Here is a 20,758-nt window from a genome sequence, read left to right on the forward strand (position 1 = left end):
TCCAATTAAGGGGCAATTTAGTGTGGCCAACCCACCTATCCTGCACATCTTTGGGTTGTGGGGGTGAAATCCACACAGACACGAGGAGAATGTGCAAACCCCTCACGACGGGCCGGATTCGAACCCGGATCCTCAGTGTCGTAGGCAGCAGTGCCAACCACTGCACCACCGTGCCGCCCTATAATACTGTCAATTAAGTTATGTAATAATATCAAAATAACACCCCTCCCCTGATTTTAAACAATGGTATCCACACTCACGCCTACACAAAACCAGATCAAAATACCCTTGACTGAAGCTACGCTTTAGTGTAATGGACAAGCCAATGGAAAGAGTGATTACACACAACTGGAATAGAATGGCCAACAGGGGCTTTGCTTTATGAGAATACAGTTGATTATATTACAATAGCTATAATATTGCTTTTTCAGAAGACACACTTTGACATTCTCTGCTCTGTATGATAATGAGCTGCATTTAATGCAACACAGCCATCTAATAGATCATGTTTCATGGTGGTCATTTCCTAGCTTTCTATGTAGGCAGAGCATTGCTTTAATGTCTAAAAATAGCCCTGCACAAAATAATAAACGAAGTGTTTCATTATGCCAGGAGATGGCTTCCTGAAAGCTGTCAACGCCATTAACCACAAAACTGTCAACAGTGACACTGTGGCAACTGCAAACTAATGATATCCTGACTGCATTGCAGATATAATTACAGACTGGCAATGGGTTACTACCAACTGATTTGAATTGGTTAACATTTCAGTATTTATGTTATGTTTTGTGTAGTTTTGCCACCGTGCACTTCCACAGGCAGCACAACATTACTTACTGAAAAGCCAACAAGGGATACTATACAATTACAATGGTGCATATATTTCTTATTTAAACTCCAACGATTACAAAGGTTCTTTCTTTTTGCATTGTACCATAGGTGTGCCAATTAAAACTTAAATCTACTGAAAAACAATCCAAAATACTGCCTTGGCTGTTTTAAATGGCAAAAGAAATTCATGTGTCGTGGGTCAAGGAAAACATAAACATTTGCTAGTAAAGAAGTAAAGAATGATGGTAATTGCCCAGTCCGATTGCTAGTGGGGTCAGTTTACTTTTTACAAAAGGCAACTGATTGTTCCTAAATCAACCTCAAAATATTTAGCACAGGAGGGTGATCCTGTTTTCCTTCGCTGAAGTTAGTCCCATCTGAGGGGCTGACTTTAGATCCTCCTGCTTTCCCCCAGCTAATTTTACATTTCTGCTTTCTCCCAATACACTGTATTTTCTTTTTCAGTAATCATCCAGAAATGCTTAATTTAATTCCTATTCGAAGTCGGCTGTTATGCTACGAATAAATCAACAACTGCAGTTGTATTTGCAGAAATCTCTACAATTGGTTTGGATTTAGTAAAGGTTATATCATGCAAAAATGTAATTGTTCTGGAATTTGAGTTATGACAAATCAAAATTAATATTCTGAATATGAATTTTTACTCAAGCTTCTACTTCAGGGACATGAAATGAACTATGGAAACAAAAGAAAATAGCCTCTATTCCAAAAATGTTAGTTGATACTGGGCTACAGTAGTGTAATTCATTATGCACTCAACTGCAACAAAATTCTTAAGTACAAAAGAAATTAATAATGCAAGGATTCTTATTCATAAACATCTGCCATTAGTATCTCATTTGACATTTCAACGTGCCTCCTCCAATATTCTTCACTTAAAGCATCACTTGCTTCTAATGCACTTTATAAATTTCGAGTGTATGTACAGGGAGCCTTCTTATTAATGCGAGGACTAAAGTTCAATGCCTCTTCAATGATGCTCGCCAGCAGGGTAGCTGAATGACCTTCAATGGCACAGCATTAGCCGGAACTAGCAGCATTTTACCAGCATATTTAATGAGGTCACAGCCTCAACAGGGCTCTCCTTAAACACACTGCAGTTCCACATTTTATTTGTCTGAGTCAGATATGCGCCAAAGTACCACATGGCTAACTTTCGACAACTAGAAATGACTACTGCACTGTGCATTTCCCATTAGATTTAGTAACCTTTCGGTTACATAATGCTGTCCCTGTGATTCAGTGTTATGGGAGTGCATTTACCCACTAGGCCATCAGTGAGCAGCAACCCTTCGATCAACATCATCTTACCTTTGTAGGAGCTAGCCTAAATTCAGGCCTCTTATTTTTTTTTGAACCACCCCAGTGATGTGGTTATGAAGATGATAACAGCAACTTGCATTTTTATAGTGTCTTCAATCGACGAGCGTGGTCAAACACTGTGCCACATAAGGAGATATTAAGAAGGGACCAAAAATTTGGTCAAAGGGGTAGGTTTTGAGGAGAGAAAGTGAGAGAGGTGAACAGGCTTAGGGAGCGAATTCCACCGTTTACGACTCGGGCAGCGGCAAGTAAAGCTACCAAAGGTGGAATAATAAAAAATGGGGATGCGTAGATAAAACAGAATTGGAGAAGTGCAGGAATCTCAAAGGGTCATGAGGCAGGAGGAGGGAAGGAAGAAAAGGCAGTGAAGGATAAGAAAACAAGGATGAAAATATTAAAATGGAGGAATTGCTGGACCGGAAGCCAATGTAGCTCAGCGAGCACTGGGATATTGGGTGAATGGGACTTGGTGCACGTTAGATACAGGCAGCAGATTGTGATGAGTTTAAATTCATGGAGGGTGTAAAGTAGGAAGCTGGCCAAGACAGCACTGGAATATTCAAGAAACACATGCATGTGGAGGAATTGGAGGAGGAGTTTGAGCTGCCCGGTGGAAATGGGTTTCCTCTTCTTGCAGGCGAGGGACTTTGAGCGGAGGCAGGTTTCAACCTTTCCGCACCTGCCGCCCGAGGGGATACAGGACAAGGTGGTGTTGAAAATGGGAGTGGGGGAGGGGAAGGTCTTGTAAATTTATAAAGAGCTCATGGAGTGGGAGGGAGCCCCGATAGGGAAAGTGGAAAGAAGAGCTGGGCAGGGAATTGGAGGCAGGGTTGTGGGAGGATGACCTGAGTAGAGTCAATGCGTCCTCACCGTGTGCCAGGCTTAGCCTGATACAATTCAAGAGGTTGCGATTGTGTCGGAAGACCTGGGAGTCCAATGGGAATTAAAGACAATGGGTGGGATTCTTCATTTCTTTTTTTAAAATTTAGAGTACCCAATTAATTTTTTCCAATTAAGGGGCAATTTAGCCTGGCTAATCCACCTACCCTGCACATCTTTGGGTTGTGGGGGCGAAACCCACGCAAACACGGGGAGAATGTGCACACGGACAGTGACCCAGAGCCGGGATCGAACCTGGGACCTCAGCGCTGTGAGGCAGCAATGCTAACCACTGCACCACCGTGCTGCCCGGGATTTTCCATTTCTGAGACTAAATGTTGACGCCAATGCAGAATTCATGGACTTTCATGACAGAAAAATTGGCACCACACCTGGACCGATTCCACTACTGCTAAGGGGCGAGCACCGGCGCCACGTGGAACACAATTGATTCTAATGAGAAATGGTGTCGGTTTCACGATTCACACATGAGGCTGACAAGCTGCAGTCACATGTACACACTTCACTCCCCACACACACCATCCAGCCAACAAGATGGCAGTGAGGAGAGAAGCCCTGAGGTTTACAGATGCCGAGCTGGAGACCCTCCTGGACGCGGTGAAGGAGATTTTGTACCCCGGCTCTGACCAGATGTGAAGGTATGCTCAAGAGACCCTAATAGTCACAAGACTCCATGAGGAGAATGACAGGATGCAGTGAGGATTCTCCTGAGAGCACAAGATGGCAACTAGGAGTGTCTGGCACCAGTCTGGCCGAAGTTAGTGCATTCACACTCTGTGCAGAGTCTCAACTCATGCAGACCTTGGGGGAATGCTGCTGGACCTCATGCATGGACTTCAAAAGAATTTGATCCTTTTTCTGCATCATCACCTGTTCCCTTCAGCATTACACCTACATCTGTCCAGAATGAAGATGAGGAGGGGGGACAGCCCCACCTCAAAAGTGTTCAGGACATCACATGATCCGACAACGCTAACGCATTATATTCTTGCAGTACAAACAATCAACATCAAGTGCAGACATCACTGATGTGGGTAGTGACCTTGGGATGGGACAATCATTGTGGTCAAAGGTTTACACACTGCACAGAGGTGAGGTCCTGGACTGCGACCCGTGCCTTCATTTTGTGCAGGGACCAAAGTTTCACTTCTGAATGATGCAAGCATACCTCATCATAACAAGGAACCAAAGACAAGGAGATATGATTATGAGTGGATTTACATTGGTAAACATTATTTACAAGTGGTGAACACCTGTGCCCATGTTGTACAACTGCATCTTCTAGACTTTCCGAACTCCGCCGCTATCTCTTGGCATAAACCCGACATCCACAATAGAGGCAGCCTGAAGTTTCAATAAGATCCCCCCCCTCATCCTTCTAAACTCTAATGAGTGCAGACCCAGTGCTCAACCTGACACCTCTTTTTCTTTTGTGACCTGGGGTAAAGAAAGGGAGGATGTAAGATGACCTGCTATCAGAGCTGGAGAAGCATAAGGGGTGCGTTTTCTCTCTTCTGGCATGCTCTGTGTCGGTGTGACTTTCAAGTGTGATTTTCCACTGTTGAGAGTCTACTGCTGGGAGGGGGAAGAGGCGGATTGATCCGAATGCAGCTGAACTCCCTGAGGCTGTGTGCTTCAGTGACCTGGAGCAAGGAAAGGGAGGATGTAAGATGACCAGCCGCCATGCTGGAGAAGGGGAAGGGGTGCTCCTTTTCTCTTATGGCGTGCTCTGCATGGTGTGACTTTCCAGTGTGATTTTCCACTCTTGAGAGTCTACTGCTGGGAGCTGTGGGAAGGAGAAAGAGAGGCAGCTTGATTTGGATGAACAACTTGATGAAAGTGTTGCACAAATGCTTGTAAAGATTGCTGGTGACTTATTATAGTGTTGACTGCTAATTTGGTTTTCTTTGTATAAATTAACTGTTGTAGTTTTGTGTTTGTACTGATATTCTGTAGCGAAAAGGTGCTTGTGTGTGTATGGCACGGTGCCTTTTCCTTGTTGGTTAAAGGTTAGTGTGATATATGGACTGTTAAGTAGTTTGTTTACAACTTTTTGTATAAAGGCATTGTTGACCGTTTAATAAACGAAATATTCTCAAGTGGTGCTGCAGGTTGTGTTTGCTGCTTGCTGCTCCTTGTGGCTGCAAATACCTGGAGGTTGCTGTTGCTGTTTCCTTCTTTTTCTGTAGCCTGGAGTAAGGAAAGGGAGGGTGTTGAGATGGCCGGCTGCCTGGGCTAGAAAGGGGGAAGGGGAGCTTTTACTCTCTTCTGGCGTGCTATGGGTCGGTGCGATTTCTCCATTACTGAGGAATCTTTTGCTGGGTGCTGCGTGAGGGGGAGAGAGGGGCAGATTGATCCGAATGAGTGGTGTTTGCTGCTCGTTGCTGCAGCTACCTGGAGGCTGTGTGTTTGTTTGCTGTTGACTCTATTCTTTTGTGGCGTGGAGTAAGGAAAGGGAGGATGGTAAGATGACCTGCTGCCAGGGCTGGAGAAGTGGAAGGAGAGTTCTTTCACTCTTCTGGCGTGCTCTGGGTCAGTGTGACTTTCCACTGCCGAGAAGTCTACTGCTGGGAACTGCAGGAGGGAGAGAGAGAGGTGGATTGGTCCGAATGAGCAAGTGGTGTGGAAGAAATGTTTTGCAGATCGCTGGTGATTATATTGTAAGTGTGATGAGTGCTGCATGTCGACTAGCACATCGCACTGCGAGTTATACACTCGAGAATTTTTTACTGTGCCTTGAATGGCAGCGGAACATGTGGATACCGAGCTTTGGTTCTGATTAAATTAGGCCGTCTAAGAAGGCCTATACAACAGAGGCTCGTGGACAGAGACTTATCCATAAAACAACTGAACAGCAAGAGTCCTCCATTTCTGTTGAGGACCTGTGAGGGGTGATACAGTGTGTTTTGGTTTTCTTTGTACAGATGAACTGCTGTAGCTTTGTGTTTGTACCAATACGCTGCAGCGAAAAGTACTTGCGTGTGTATGGCACGGTGCCATATCCTTGTTGATTAATGGTTAGTGTGATATATGGACTGCAAAGGTCATTCGCCAGGCTGTTGCCTGGGCTGCAGCATTTCAGCTATAAAGAGAGGCTAGGATTGTTTTCCTTAGAGCTGAGAAGATTGAGGGGGGAGCTGATTGAGGCGTACAAAATTATGAGAGATTTAAATAGAGTAGATAGGAAGGAACTTTCCTTTAGTAGAGGGATTAATAACCAGAGGCATATATTTAAGGTAAGGACATGAGATTTAGGGCTCGGAGGAGAAACCTTTTCACCCAGAGGGTGGTGGGAATCTGGAACTCACTGCTTGAAATGGTGGCAGAGGCAAGAACCCTCACAACTTAAAGAAGTATTTAGGTGAGTATTTGAAATGCCATAGCATACAAGGCTACAGACCAAGTACTGTAAAATATGACTAGAATAGATAGGTGCTTGGTGGCCGGCACAGACATGATGGGCCGAAGTAAGTCTCTGCAGAATTTTGTGGGTTTCAATGAGATCATCTCTCTTCCTTCCAAACTCCAGAGAATTTGAGCCGAGCTTTCTCAGCATCACATCATAGGACAACCCCCTCATTCCAGGGAGAAAATTCATGAACCTCCACTGTACCATCTCCAATGCAAGTATATTTTTTCTTAAATGTGGAGGCAGAAACTGCACACAGTAGCACAGTATTCCAGATGTGGTCCCACCAAATCCCTGTACCATTGTTACAAGACTTCTTTATCCCTGTACTGCAATCCCCTTGTAATAAAGGCAAACATGCCAGTTGCCTTCCTAATTGTTTGCGATACCTGCATGCTAACTTTCTTCATTCCTTGTATAAGCACACCAAAGTCTCCTTGAACATCAACACTTGGAAGTTTCACACCTTAAAAAACAATATTTTGCTTTCCCATTCTTACCAAAATAAATAACTTCACACTTCCCGATATTATATTCCATCTGCCATTTTGTTGCTCACTCACTTAATCTGTCTATCTCTTTGCAGCCTCTCGCTGCTCTCCCACGGCTTACCTTTCACCGTAGCTTGGTATTATCACCACGCTTAAGATGCTTTCTGCCTCTTCATCCAAGTCATTAATATCGGGTGCGATTCAGCGATCGTGTTGCGTTCTGCGCTGGATGAATCCCAGGAGAGCCCCAAATTGGACTCGTAAATATATGGACGCCTGATTCACTCGGCACCACGAAGTCAACGGCCGCTCCAGCGAGACCTCACCAGGGTACTGTTTAGTACTGTCCCACATGAACATGGATCAGGCACCTTGGCAAGGTCCGCATGGCACCTTGGTACTGCCAGCCTGGCACACTGGCATTGCCATGGTGGCTGGGTTTCACTGCCAGAACGCCTGGGTGGTACTGCCAGGGATCGGACCCAGTGGGCCTTGCCAATTGAAACCAGGCTGAGGGAGGGGTTCCCAGAGGCCTTGAACATAAGAACTAGGAGCAGAAGTAGGCCATCTGGCCCATCAAGCCTGCTCTGCCATTCAATAAGATCATGGCTGATCCTTTTTGTGGACTCAGTTTCACTTACCCACCCGCTCACCATAACCCTTAATTTCTTTACTGTTCAAAAATCTATCTATCTTTGCCTTAAAAACATTCAACGAGGTAGCGTCATTTGAGAAAGTTGAGGATGAGAGTGGGGGACAAGAAAGCGGGGAGAGGGCCTGAAAGTGGGGGGGCCAGCCAATCAAAATGGCATCCCGATCTGCCAACAGCCATTCCTGCGAACGAGATCAGCTCACCAGTAGGAAATCTCTCTGAGTGCGGCCTCATCGGGGAGAAATTCCCAAAGCCCCCAAAAATGGTAAAGTGTCTCTGAATAACGGGGTGATTCTCGGCACTGCAACCGCCAAGAAACAACCTGTAAACGTACCCGAAAGAAGACCTAGTTTTAAGTCCACTGAATCACGCCTATAGAGTGTAAATAGTGGAGCCCCCAGCACTGATCTTTGCAGCACTCCACTCGTCACTGCCTGTCAACTTGAAAAGCTTGTTTATGCCCATCCTCTGTTTTCTATCCGTTAATCAATCCTCTATCCATGGTCAAAAATTAAACCCAACTCAATGAGCTCTTATCAAAAAAGAAACCAAAAGAGAAAATGCTGGAAAATCTCAGCAGGTCTGGCAGCATCTGTAGGGAGAGAAAAGAGCTAACGTTTAGAGTCCAGATGACCCTTTGTCAAAGCTAAAAGGCATATAAAGAGGGAGATAATTATGCTGTGGGGTGAGCTCTTACCATATCAATTTAAACATTTGTGAACCACCTTATTGAATGTTTCATAGTTGTGTAGAAATTACAGTGCAGAAGGAGGCCATTCGGCACATCGAGTCTGCACAGGCCCTTGGAGCGAGCATCCTACCCAAGCCCGCACCTCCACCCCATCCCCGTAACCCAGTAACCCCACCCAACCTTTTTGGACACAAAGGGCAATTTAGCATGGCCAATCCACCTAACTTGCACTTCTTTGGACTGTGGGAGGAAACCGGAGCACCTGGAGGAAACCCACGCAGACACGGGGAGGCCTTTTCCAACGGCTCCCGACCGGCGCCGCGACGATCACGTGTGCAAATGGCGGTGATTCTCCGGTCACCAGAGAATCGCGTGCCGGCGTAGGGGCCTATTTTGGGTAATTCTCCGCCCCCTTGCCGAGCGAGATATCGGCGCGGAGGGGCGGAGAATCCCACCCATGGATTACTCAAGAACAGACAGCATGAATTTATAAGGGGAAGGTCTTGTCTGACTAAATTGACTGAATTTTTTAAGAAGCATCCAGGAAGGTTGATGAGGGTAGCGGAGTAGATGTAGTCCACAAGAATAGGAAAACCTCAGGTGAAGTCCCACATGGTAGACTGATCAGTAAGTTAAAAGCTCATGGGATCCAAGGTATCCCATCCAGAAGATAAGAAGGAAAATATATACATCTATGTCAACATGCCTAATTTATAAAATTATTTTTAAAAATGGGCAAAAGCTTTACCCTGATATGCATGACTCCCCATTCTAAACTTCAAAAACCAGCAGGAATTTTGTTATTTTTTAAAGAGGCACTAATACCCCCATGACAGCAGAAAATCAAATTCCAAAGAGATGCACCAACACCCTTTTACATTTCTACGGCAGAGCTCTGGCCATGGAGACAGTGGGCTGGATTCTCCGTCCCGCCGCACCAGATTTCTGGTTCAGCAAGCTGGCGGGATGCTCCGTTTTGCCGGCTGGTCAATGGGGTTTCCCATTGTGGGGCAGCCCCATTCTGTCAGGAAACCCCCGGGCTGCCGGCAAAATGGAGCATCCATATGGCCCGATGGGGGAGAATCCAGCCTCGTATGTCTGCAAGGACGAAAAGAATCCTGACTTCTCTATTAAACGTCTCAATATACATCCTTTGTCCAAAACCCAGGAGAGGAAGTGGGAAGTATGTCACATGACCTACCCCAAGGAAGTGGGAGGTATGTCACATGACCTACCCCCCCCCCCCCCCCCCCCCAGCTGCTAGAACCTGTAATATTGTCGCGTGGAACTGAACCCAGGAAAGCTACAATGTTATCACCTAACAGGCAGCAGCAGAAAGAGCTCTGTCCATTGTGGAAGTCCGTTCTTCTGGTCAGACGGATCACCCTGCAACAGTTTCTGCTTGCTAACCTCTGAAGGAATACACTATTGGGCTTTTGATTCTGTTCTGGACGCACGTGAAAGCATATCTTATTTTTATCATGGTCTTGCCCTATGCTCCTTGTCCCTTTTTTATTGTATGATGCAAAATGGGTGGTATTGCGAAACCTCTTCCCGCATTTTGTGTGTTTGTATAAAATAAACCAACCCTCTTATTTTACCTTAACTCGACTTTGCTGTGGGCTTATTAATAGAGGATTTTATCACTCCAAACTGAAATGTTGGGGAAAATACGCCACCACTTTTAAGGAGGAAATCAAAAATCAAAACAGCTTTCTGTTTATGGCAGTGTAGCAGTGAGAGTATAAATAATGATGTGGAGATGCCGGCGTTGGACTGGGGTGAGCACAGTACGAAGTCTTACAACACCAGGTTAAAGTCCAACAGGTTTGTTTCGATGTCACTAGCTTTCGGAGCGCTGCTCCTTCCTCAGGTGAATGCAGAGTATAAATAATGGCTGTTTAAATGAATCCCCCTCCTGTCTGTAACAAAGGGGAAGCAGCAAAGTTGGATTCAAATTTGTCTCAGTGGCAGGATCATGGTTGATGGGTGGTTTTGTAGCAGATGGGCTGTTTCCAGGGAGGGTCTGCGAGGCTCAATACGGAGTCCCTTGCTGCTCGTGGTACATATCAATGATTTAGACGTCAATGTAGGGGGCATGAATAAGGTTGTTGCAGGTGTTCTGACAAGTGGTCACGTGGGTGAGGAAGAAAGTTGTAAACTGCAGGAAGGTATCAATGGATGGATCAGATGGACAGAAAAGTGCCAAATATAATTCAATCCAGAGAACGTGAGGTATTGAATCTCGGGAGGACAAACAAAGCAAAGGAATACATAATAAATGGCAGAATTCTGAAAAGTGTTGAGGAACAGTGGAACTTTAGAGTGTACCTCTCCAAAGCCCTGAAAGCAGGGCAGGTAGATAAGGTGGTTGAGAAGGCACATAGGATACGTGCCTTTATTGGCCGAGACTTCAAGGTTATGCTAGAGCTGTGGAAAATGTGAGTTAGGCTGTGATCAGATGAGACAGGAAACAGAAGAGATTTATGAAGATGTTGCTGGCATTGGAGAATATTCACTGTGAGGAGAGATTAGTTAGGCTGGGTTTGTTTTCTTTGGAACAGAGGAAGCTGAGGGGGAATTTACTTGAGGTGTATCAAGTTATTAAGGATCCTTTGTCATCAGCAGAGAGGTCAATAACCAGTGGGTGTAGTTTCAGAGTAATTGATGGAAGGATTAGATGGGAGTTGAAGAGTTAATTTCTCACACAGAAAACAGTGCAGTTCTGGAACTCAATGTCTAAAATGCTGGTACAGACAGAAATCCTAATTGCCTTTAAAAAAAAGCACTTGTACTTCAGCTGTTATGACCTAAAGGGCTATGGACCAAGAGCAGGGAGGTGGGATTAGACTGGAGAGCTCTTTATTGGATTGTATGGAGATGATGGCCTAAATATCTTCCTTTTGTGCTGTAAATCTTTATTTCTATGTGTGAGTAGTATTAGACTAAACAGCTCATGTGGAGGCTCACTGGGCAGAAAGTTATAGCTGTAACTGTCTGTAATTTTATCGTAGCTCCTTGCACTTTAAGCTTGAATAGAAGTGTCACAAACCAGTACAACCTGCAATTGCTGTGTGCAAGATAGCCATAAATTTCCAGACAAAACACCATTTAGTAACATAAACAAGTCACCTTATCTTGCGCCATGTATGTCCCACATGTTCTACCATAACAAGCACTTCCTTCTCCGTCTATATATCCTCAGTCAAGACAGAAAAACACCAATGTTACAATTTCCTCTGTAGCACCACAGATCACATCACCTGTCTAAGCTAGACAGCCCAGTGTAAATGTGATAGTCACTGCTAGGAGTTATTTCCTGCACATTTCCAATTTCAGCCTATTTAGCCATCAGCGTAAAAACTAACTCTCAGTAGGCAACTCATGGACAGACTTCAGCATAATAATTTTGTTCAGAGTTCAACTGCTGGGGGAAAGCAGGATCTGCAGATTCTGAGTATGTGCCAGTGCCCACAATTTCTGAAGCAGTTTCAGCAGCATCTGACGCAGCCAAATTACAGCATAATTCTCTAGATTTGTTTTGCAAAAGTATTCAAATAACAAATAAGAGGATAAATTTCAAAAGTTTTATTCAGGTAGGATTTGTGTCGATGTTTTTTTCTAAACTGAGAAGCTGTTTGTGCCAGTGACAAAGACAGCGAAAGAGAAAGCGAGAGATGTCAAACTGTACTGATAACAGATCAGTTGTAGCTTTAGTTGGTGTTAGAATTCATTTTTCGAGTAACTTGAGCAAGCATTAAGGTGAGAGGAAGAGAATCATAAGAAAAATAGATGGAATAACACACACACATATATTATAGCACCTTTCATAACATCAGGACATCAAAAACTGTTTCTAACAGCCAATGAAGTACACCTCAAGTGTAGATCTGTTATAATATAGGCAAATACAGCAGTGAGTTTTTGCACAATCAGGTCTAAGATTTCACATTGAGATAATGACTGGATAATCAATTTTAATGATGTTGGTACAAGGATAAATGTTGGCCAGAACAGCAGGAAAATGTTCATGTTTTCCTCCAAATAGTCACAGAAGCATAAAGATTTATAGAATCTGCATTTAAATATGAAGGTCTGTTTCAAGTTGGATTCATCCAGCTCCTGGATTTAACCCACCTGCAGGAGCAAAATGAAGCCAGTGGGAATCACTACTGGCCCAGCCATGTCCCTGACCACGGTGAGGGGCTCGGAGGCCATTGTAGCCCCTGTGTGGTCAGGGACATGGCTCAGCAGTGCCCTAGCACTGCCACTTGGAACTTTGGGAGTGCCAACTTGGCACTGTCAGATTGGAATTGTCAGGTTGGCACTGTCACGGGACAGGACCTGAAGCGGCGGGGCTTGAATATGGGGCTGGAAAGGGGGGGCGGTCTTGGAGGTTGTGGAGGTGGGGGGGTGGGGAGGAGAGCTGATGTGAGGTTTGTTTTGGTGACCCCATAGTGAGGTGACGTTCACTTGGGGAGGGGTAATTGGAGCATCTTTTTGAGTTCGGGGCACCAGAGCCCGTCTTGCCGGCATCTTCAGGTCACGCATATCTTTCACGGCACAAATCCCTCCAAACACCAAAACATTGTCAAAGTGTGGGTGCATGGCGATCGGAATCATGACAGACCACCCGACAGGAATCGCATGGTGCTTCCCACCAGGGACCTTTGGGAGAATTGCGGCAAGTATCTTTCCTTACGTAAATTTGATTTCTATTTTCCCTACAGAAACAAACGTATTAACCAGGTGCATTCTCTTTGGCAACACCTCTGCCAGAGTCCACTTGCCAACCAATCAGCAGTTTTCTCATGCAGAGTAGAAACTGTTGTTTTTTTTACAACTGGTATTCTTGAGAATTCTGTCCTGATGTGTACAAGATGAAAAGCTTTGGTAGCATGTCTCTTTTTCTGTAATACTCAATTTTTAGTTGCTAGTTCCACCTGGTAACATAGCACAGCAATTTATTTAATTGGAACCAATTTACTTTCTATATTTCAGAATAATCCATTCTATATTATATCATGCAGCCCAACTAGCAGACAGTGCACCCAACGTTTCAAAGATTAAATGCAGGTAAAATGTTATGAACTGGATTTTGGAGTCTACTATTTTGGTAGTAACAGGAAAGAAAAGCAATACCATTGTACTCAGGTAGACAGTGGAGACAAAGAACTAGCAAACATTGTCGAACACAGTGCATTCAAATTCACATGTGCTTATGCTGCTACAGCATTAACAGCTCCAGTTCTCTGATTTTAGTGGCCTGCGCAGGCATATAGTGCAACCCAAAACAGAATATTAAATAGGATTGTCATGGAATAGAGTGGCAACAGTATCCTATTAAGGATCAACAGTTAGCAATGTCAGTTTCTAGAGTTTCTAGCAATTTCCTGCTTTCATGATTTGTGGGCATGCTTTTACGTCAACATTTCACATAATCCATAACCACGGAAATTCTGACTGTTAATATCTATCTGGGACGATCTAGAGATACTGGGTCAGAAAAGGAGTTGAACTTCTGCGGTCACTTTTCCAACTCCATTGTCATCTTGTCTATAAATATGTTCATCAACTGACTAAGTTGTCTTGAACAATAGGGACCAATCTTTTGCAAGAGGAATACACAATGACCATGTCTGAACTGTACCATTTTGGAACAGCAATACCCACACCTGATAATCAAGTTTAATTTTGAACATACCTAGGGCAATAGCCATTGGGACAAGATGTCCTTCAACTGGGCCTGAAATGTGTGCTGTAGATGTTATCTGTTGCGATGGACTAAACAAGTACTGGTTGTTCTGAAAATTTGGAACCTGGATATGCCGTTCTCTCTCTGGGCTGGTTATGATCGTCTTAAGTGCAAATGGAGTGGTTTGTGTTCGAGCAGATTTCACCTTGACACCTAATAAAATAACAAGAAGGTTATGAGACATCAGCAATAAATTTATGGCACTAGATAGAGAGAAATCATTTTCTCTGAAGGTTAGAGCTGCTCAATCATTAATACTAATGAGCCTGTAATTCACAAGAAAAAACTGTCTACATTTGGAGTGCTGTATCCAGAGGGTCCAGCATGCATTTCCAAACTTAGGAAAATTATTGGATAGTTCCCAAAAACAGGAGTGGGGACTGTAACTTACAATGAATCTGTGCCTATTGTTTACACTACAGACAGCACATCACTTCATGCTGCCTGCTTATTTTCGTGACCTCTGCAACTGGTCAGCATTAAAGGTGGACATAGCAGGGGGCCAACATTGTGAATGACTAGCACAACTTAAAGCTAGTCCATACTGCCTTAAATTAGCTTGAATCTCTTGGAAGAGAGGTGCATTATGGCTGTGTTATGATACCCTGGGAAAGTGCACAGTTAATTCCAGCCGCACGTGCCCCGGAGTCACAACATATGTGAATTACCCAATAATTTTATAAAAATTCTTGACGTCTTTGGCCCTTAGTTGTTCAATAATTACAGTCATCAGGTTTGTAAGTTGAAACACATTTATACCAAGAACTATCATGAAATATGCAACAATTACAACTGGATAACAACAAGCTAATACCGACTACCCACTTGAACTGACCCACCCTCGACCCACACACAGGAGGCAGACAACACAGAGGGATGGAAAGGGGTAAAATAATAAGGATGAAGGTCAAAACCATAGAATCACAGAAAAATACAGCAGAGGCCCTTCAGCCCATCATGTCTGCACTAACGCATGAAAAACACCTGACCTGCCGGCCTAATCCCATTTGCCAGCACTTGGCCCACGTTAAAGATAAGAGTCTTTGTTTCAAATGGTCTTTCTTCAGCACATCTTCCTCACAGCACGCTGGTTGGTAAAGTCTCTAGTTTACAGCTGGTAATGGTCTTCCTTGCAGAGTAATTCATCCAGGGTGCCCACAGGTTAGAAAGTTTAGTACTCACTAGCAGCGGGCTTTCTAGACAGACATTTATTTTTTTATCAAACTGGGCCTTCAGCTCAAGGTTCACATTCAAGCCTATATCTTTCTGTATTGGCACTTTATTTCACACCAAACCTTGCTTCCAGCTCATGGTTTGACTTCAAGCCTCTGTAGTCTCAAGAGAATGACACACAGACTAGCTGGAGAGAGAGTCAGCCCACACAGTGGCCTTATGTAAATAATTAGTTGGATCTTTTTTGAGAAAGTTAGTTAGACCCCTTCACCCAGGCTGCAGAATCAAAAGTAAAACCAAACTGGAATCTCATAACTCTGAAAACATTCCCCTGGGATCAGATCAAATCACCACCTGTTACCGGGCAGAGCACAACCTATTGTGCCCATTCATTGGCCATCAGCCCAACCAATCAAATCAATTCATCACTGAGAGTGGCCAGTCTGCAATCACCAATCTGAAACAGCACAGCCTTCTGGAACCTTCTGTTTGAATTAAAGGCGCATGCCACTTCTTCCTTCTGGTTGAATTAAAGATTCAGGCTGCTTTAAAGACACATGTCAATAAATTATCCATGGATCAAAAATATAACAGCAAAAATAAAAGAAAGGGGAAAAAACAAGAACAAGAAGCATGGACCCTTACAACTGGAACAGGTGGCAACACTCATGATGGAAGAGAATCTGCCTTCGAAAGAATGAGAAATTGCATGACGGAGGGGAATGGCACCCTGGGAGAGGGTTATCAGTAAGTTGTTGGATTCTGCTTGCACAGCCAGTTCTCCAGGGAGAATTATCAGACTGCAGTCTCTAATTCACATCAGCCTTCTTTGGAGTGAGAGAGAGAGCTCTTACGTTGCATTTCTAGAGAGAATTCATCAGTTCTTGGAGAGAGGGAGTTAGAGCTCCGCCAACATGGTTTCAGAACCAAAAGTGAAATGAACTCCAGCCTTATAACACTGAGAAACATGTCCATGAGATCAGAACCAATCATCACTGGCTACCGGGCAAAAGCACAACATTTCGAACCAGTTCATTGGCCACCAGCCGAGTCCATCAATCCGAGTCATTGCTGATGTCAGTGAAAAACAGTGAAGCCCTCAGGGATCTGCTTGTTTGAATTAGCAATTAAAGGCATAGGCCATGGCTTCCTAAAGTCACAGGTCCATTAAACATCCATGAATTAAAATGAATAGCAACAATAAAAGAGAAAGGGGAAATGTAAGGAAATAGACAGGAGGGCCCCTTACACAGTCCCAAGGTAGAGGGAGGGGAGGTGTCCTCTATCCGCTGGGCGGCAGGGGCGGGTGGGATGTAGCCATCCAGATACCTGGGGGGAGAAAATCATGTAGCACTGCTTACAAAGGTGCAATGCTGACTATGTGGATTCCATCTGGGTAAACAGTGGCAGAGGCTATCTGTACAGCTCACAGGATATTTTCCATGATATCATCAGGACTCAGGTGAGGATCTCAATGGGTAGCCTGTATAACAACACTGCCGGTATGCAGAATGAAATACTTGGTGCATTGGGAAGCCTGTGAAAAAACATGTGGTCAGTGTTATGGAGCATGGAGGAGTCCAGCACCAATTTGACATAAGGTACAGCGCACAGCCTATAACCCATCATTAGATTGTTGTTGTTTCTCTTCCTGCACCTAATGGTGCACAAGGCAGACTTTATCTGTTTTCAGAGCTAGTTTTGCCTGGAACAGGTCGCAAGAATGTCTCCAGAGGCTTATAGCTGGAGAGGGGGCATTTCTCACCAAGAATGGCCGAACAGGAGTCCCTCCCAGTGTTACCACTTGGCTTTGTCATGTTGGAAGGGTTTTACAGGCTGATACCCAACCTGTTGGCCATGTAACAAATGCATTTTCTTTGGTCATCAGGCCCGGGGTGTGATTCAAATGCAGAGCTTCTGGTTTAGAGGCAGAGATGCTACCGATTGCACCACAAGACCTCCATCACCCTTTGAAAAATGAAATGAAATGAAATGAAAATCACTTATTGTCACAAGTAGGCTTCAAATGAAGTTACTGTGAAAAGCCCCTAGTCGCCACATTCCGCCGCCTGTTCGGGGAGGCTGTTACGGGAATTGAACCGTGCTGCTGGCCTGCCTTGGTCTGCTTTCAAAGCCAGCAATTTAGCCCTGTGCTAAACCAGCCCCTGCACACCCATCTTTAAATAATCAGCCTTAGTGACATGCAACAGTGGACAGCAAATTGTAAAATTTTACAAATAGCTCCAGCTTCAGCCTGATGCATACATGTTCATTGCCACAATCACTTTCACAGGCATTGGCGATATAGACCTTTCACTGCTCTGAAGTTGCAGTTGTGGTTGCTTAAGTGACAGATTTCAGAGAACAAGTCCTTGAAGAAGCACGGACACCTCACTTATGGTTCATCACCGAGGCTCCAGTCAGAGAATTGGTCCCTGAAAACCTTCCCTGCCTCCACCCTTTTTCCAGCTGCTTGTTTGTCTCTGCGTCACCAATGTTTATTCTCCCAGTCATACTCCATTGCATGTCAAGGATCAACTAGTTTATGAGGATCCCTACAGTCAGCAGAAACTCCTTTAGCACCTGCCACCTGTTGTCCTTTCCAATTTAAAACAACTATAGAAAGCGTCAGACACTTGCTTGTGGAATGACAGCAATAGCCAGAATAACTCAACCGGTAGCTAAACTGCAAGTGATTGGTGATCCTTTTAAATGGCACTAGTTGGGGTTCCTTTCTGCTGTTGAATGTTTATTCAGTTGTGTGGGGATAAGAGATGGTATTAAGTGGAGCATTCAGCTCCAAAAAGGCATCACTTGCGTCAACTCAGTTTGCATGCCGATTGATGTCATGATCTGTCTGCTCTGCATAATTCCGGCAGATGCCCATTGGGCACGCACCAACACTTGCACCAATACACCTTCCAGAGAACTTCACCCCACAAGTGTGTGCATGTGGCATGGATGCATTTTGAAGTATCCAAAAATGGGTGTTAATGAGCCGAATTTCTCACTAAGGCTATCCGAGCACAGTAGCATAAAAAAACATACAGTTTGATCTCACATTTAATTTTCCCTCTATTTCCCTACTGATCACCTTCATGACTGGAAGATTAAACTCTCATCTCAGAACACTTGCACTCCTCGTCCTCTGCTGCTGCAGAATAATACTTTTCTCAAAAAATACATGTAAAACATTATAGAATAAATTTGTTTCCTGAATGAAGACAGTACAGAGCATTCTTACAGTAGTTGTGGAACAGTTAAATCAACTGTTTTTGAGATTTGTTCGTCATTAAAGTGACAAAGCACAATTGATTTCTATGCCTACTGTTGAGTTTCTAAACGCATTGCCTTGTTATATAAATGCAAGTTATTGTTATGGATAGAAGTCTGGGAGGAAGTTGTCGGCAAATTGTTTCAACCACAAATGGGCAACAAATGACTCAAACACTTGCACGGCTGTTTTATATAATCTTATTTTCCTCCGTGTTTCTTACTTTATTTTGCCGAGGAAAGAGTTTCAGCTTACAAAAAAATTTAATGATCACTTCTATCATCTACGTCAAAAAAGCCCAACCCAAGTCCATATTATTTAAAATGCTAAGAAAAGTCAATTACAACTAGATCTTATACTGCTCGGTAACATATGGGCAGCTTGCATCTGATTAAGTTTCCTTTGAAGTGAGCTTGGTAAGCTTACTACCCTGAAAACACAAATATATACATGATTAGGAATAAAATGAATAAATTACTGCAGACATCTTCGTGTATTACCAAGCCATTCATTGTTGCTGTAATTAAACACATCTGGTAATGACCTACTTAATGGTAAATCAGCATCATTATGATCTCTTCATTTAATTAAATGCAGATTCAAATTGGAGGGAGAATCAGATTAAAACATGCAAGTCTTGCCTGACTGATTAAACAGAACCAGACTTCTGAGACATTTCCTAAAGCCAGAACAGCAAAACAAATCTGAGGAACAACATAACTGGTAAAACATTATGCACGATTTAGAAGGAAACAAATCACTCACCCTTAATATTCTCAATCACTTTAGGCCTCTGAGGTTTGGATTTAGGTACAGGAGAGTTCACCCTCAGGTATGGGTCTTTCTTATATGTACTGCGATGGCCCTGATAAACTGCTTTTCCATATACTCTTCTGAGGTAATTTTCACTTTGCAACACTGGGTCAGTCAAAACAATCCCATCCACATCAGCTGATATCTATATCAGAAAATATAATATTAACTTTATGCATGTTTGTCAACTTCAAGGTTTAATTATACACGTAGGGCCAAATTTGTATCTCCAAAGGAGATGTGAATTGGGTTTTGAAACATTGAACTTAGTTTCATTTTGCAGTAAAAACTATTTTCTTCTGCCTTCCCGATCCCACGCCATTTTTGTGTGGTGCTGTTGCGGGTCAGGAAGGCCAGGTACAAAATGCACAGGCACTTTCGAGGCTGCGATTTTTGTTGGAGAGGGACCATAGGAACATTGTATTTACTCCCACACACAATTTCCATGTGCTGGTGCAGGTTTTGGAAGCCCCAGAAAATACACACCCATGTTTATTGAGGGAAGCCCGCCAAGGAGTCAGGAACATTCTGAAATGTAAGTGTAAAATGTTTTGACAACTTCAAATGGCACTATTAGATGCTGTAGTATAATGTGGATGTATTTTTAAAGTGATTTATCTATCATAGGGCTCTTTCCTGCAAAGATGAGTTGACCATTACATTGGCCATCATTCTGTAAACATTGACATGCATTACGATATTTTTACCTTTGGAGAAAATGCCATCATGCATTTTATCAAAAGGAAAAAGTAACATGATGCATTCACAAATGTGGACAAATGAGTTGGAAAAGCGCAGGGATTTAAATGTACATCAGCTCTGACAAGGGAAAAACATTTCCAGCGTGTGAAAGTGGAAAACAATCTCCAAACCTGCTCCCTCTCCATTGATCGATTTGAGGTTTTGGAGTTGGACAGTGAATGTTTTGATAGCCATGGCCATTACGAATGCATGGCTGAGTTCCAAATGTTAATGGCCCATTGACACATCTGTTCAGTGGAATGACTGATGATTTTACAAGGTTCTAATAAAATACTCTGCTGTTGATGTAATTTCAGAGTAATTGCCATTTGTTTAGCTAATTTAATGTCTACTTAAAGGATTAACTTATTTTTCAATGGCAGTATGTTTGAATGACACTTTATTAGATTGTCACAGGTTTACCTTTTTTCAAGTGCATTCAAAAGAATTCCCTCTGCTTTGCCTGGCTCCAGAGGACTGTATATAATGGATACTGTGTGAATGACTATGGAGGATACATGGGGGACATAATGAATATGGAAGGAGCATGGGGATCTGAGAGGACATGGAAAATAAGGGTGCATGGTGCTGAGTGCAGTGGGTGATGGATAAGGTTTATGTGGTCTTTAAATGATGTTGAGAGCTAGGCTGCTGCCCCCAAGAACAGGGAGAACACACTCCTCC

The 20,758-nt window shown here is 43.6% G+C and overlaps 1 protein-coding gene and 1 long non-coding RNA gene across 4 annotated transcripts in view; one reads left to right on the top strand and one right to left on the bottom strand.

Moving 5' to 3' along the window:
• The window catches only part of kiaa0586 (KIAA0586 ortholog), a 934,633-nt gene that overhangs the window by 434,861 nt on the left and 479,014 nt on the right, over window positions 1-20,758 (bottom strand). For all 3 annotated transcript variants that reach the window (XM_072489245.1, XM_072489251.1, XM_072489243.1), the window contains 2 exons: window positions 19,286-19,478; window positions 14,023-14,226 (listed from right to left, as the gene is read on the bottom strand). In XM_072489245.1, coding sequence (XP_072345346.1) covers window positions 14,023-14,226; window positions 19,286-19,478 — 397 coding nt within the window. The remainder of the gene's footprint in view (window positions 1-14,022; window positions 14,227-19,285; window positions 19,479-20,758) is intronic.
• The window catches only part of LOC140399780 (uncharacterized), a 101,199-nt gene continuing 86,040 nt past the window's right edge, over window positions 5,600-20,758 (top strand). Inside the window, exon 1 of the long non-coding RNA XR_011937871.1 lies at window positions 5,600-5,735. This is a non-coding gene — a long non-coding RNA (uncharacterized lncRNA). The remainder of the gene's footprint in view (window positions 5,736-20,758) is intronic.

This window comes from Scyliorhinus torazame, chromosome 2 (assembly GCF_047496885.1).
Source record: "Scyliorhinus torazame isolate Kashiwa2021f chromosome 2, sScyTor2.1, whole genome shotgun sequence".
In the NCBI taxonomy this organism is placed as follows: Eukaryota; Metazoa; Chordata; class Chondrichthyes; order Carcharhiniformes; family Scyliorhinidae; genus Scyliorhinus; species Scyliorhinus torazame.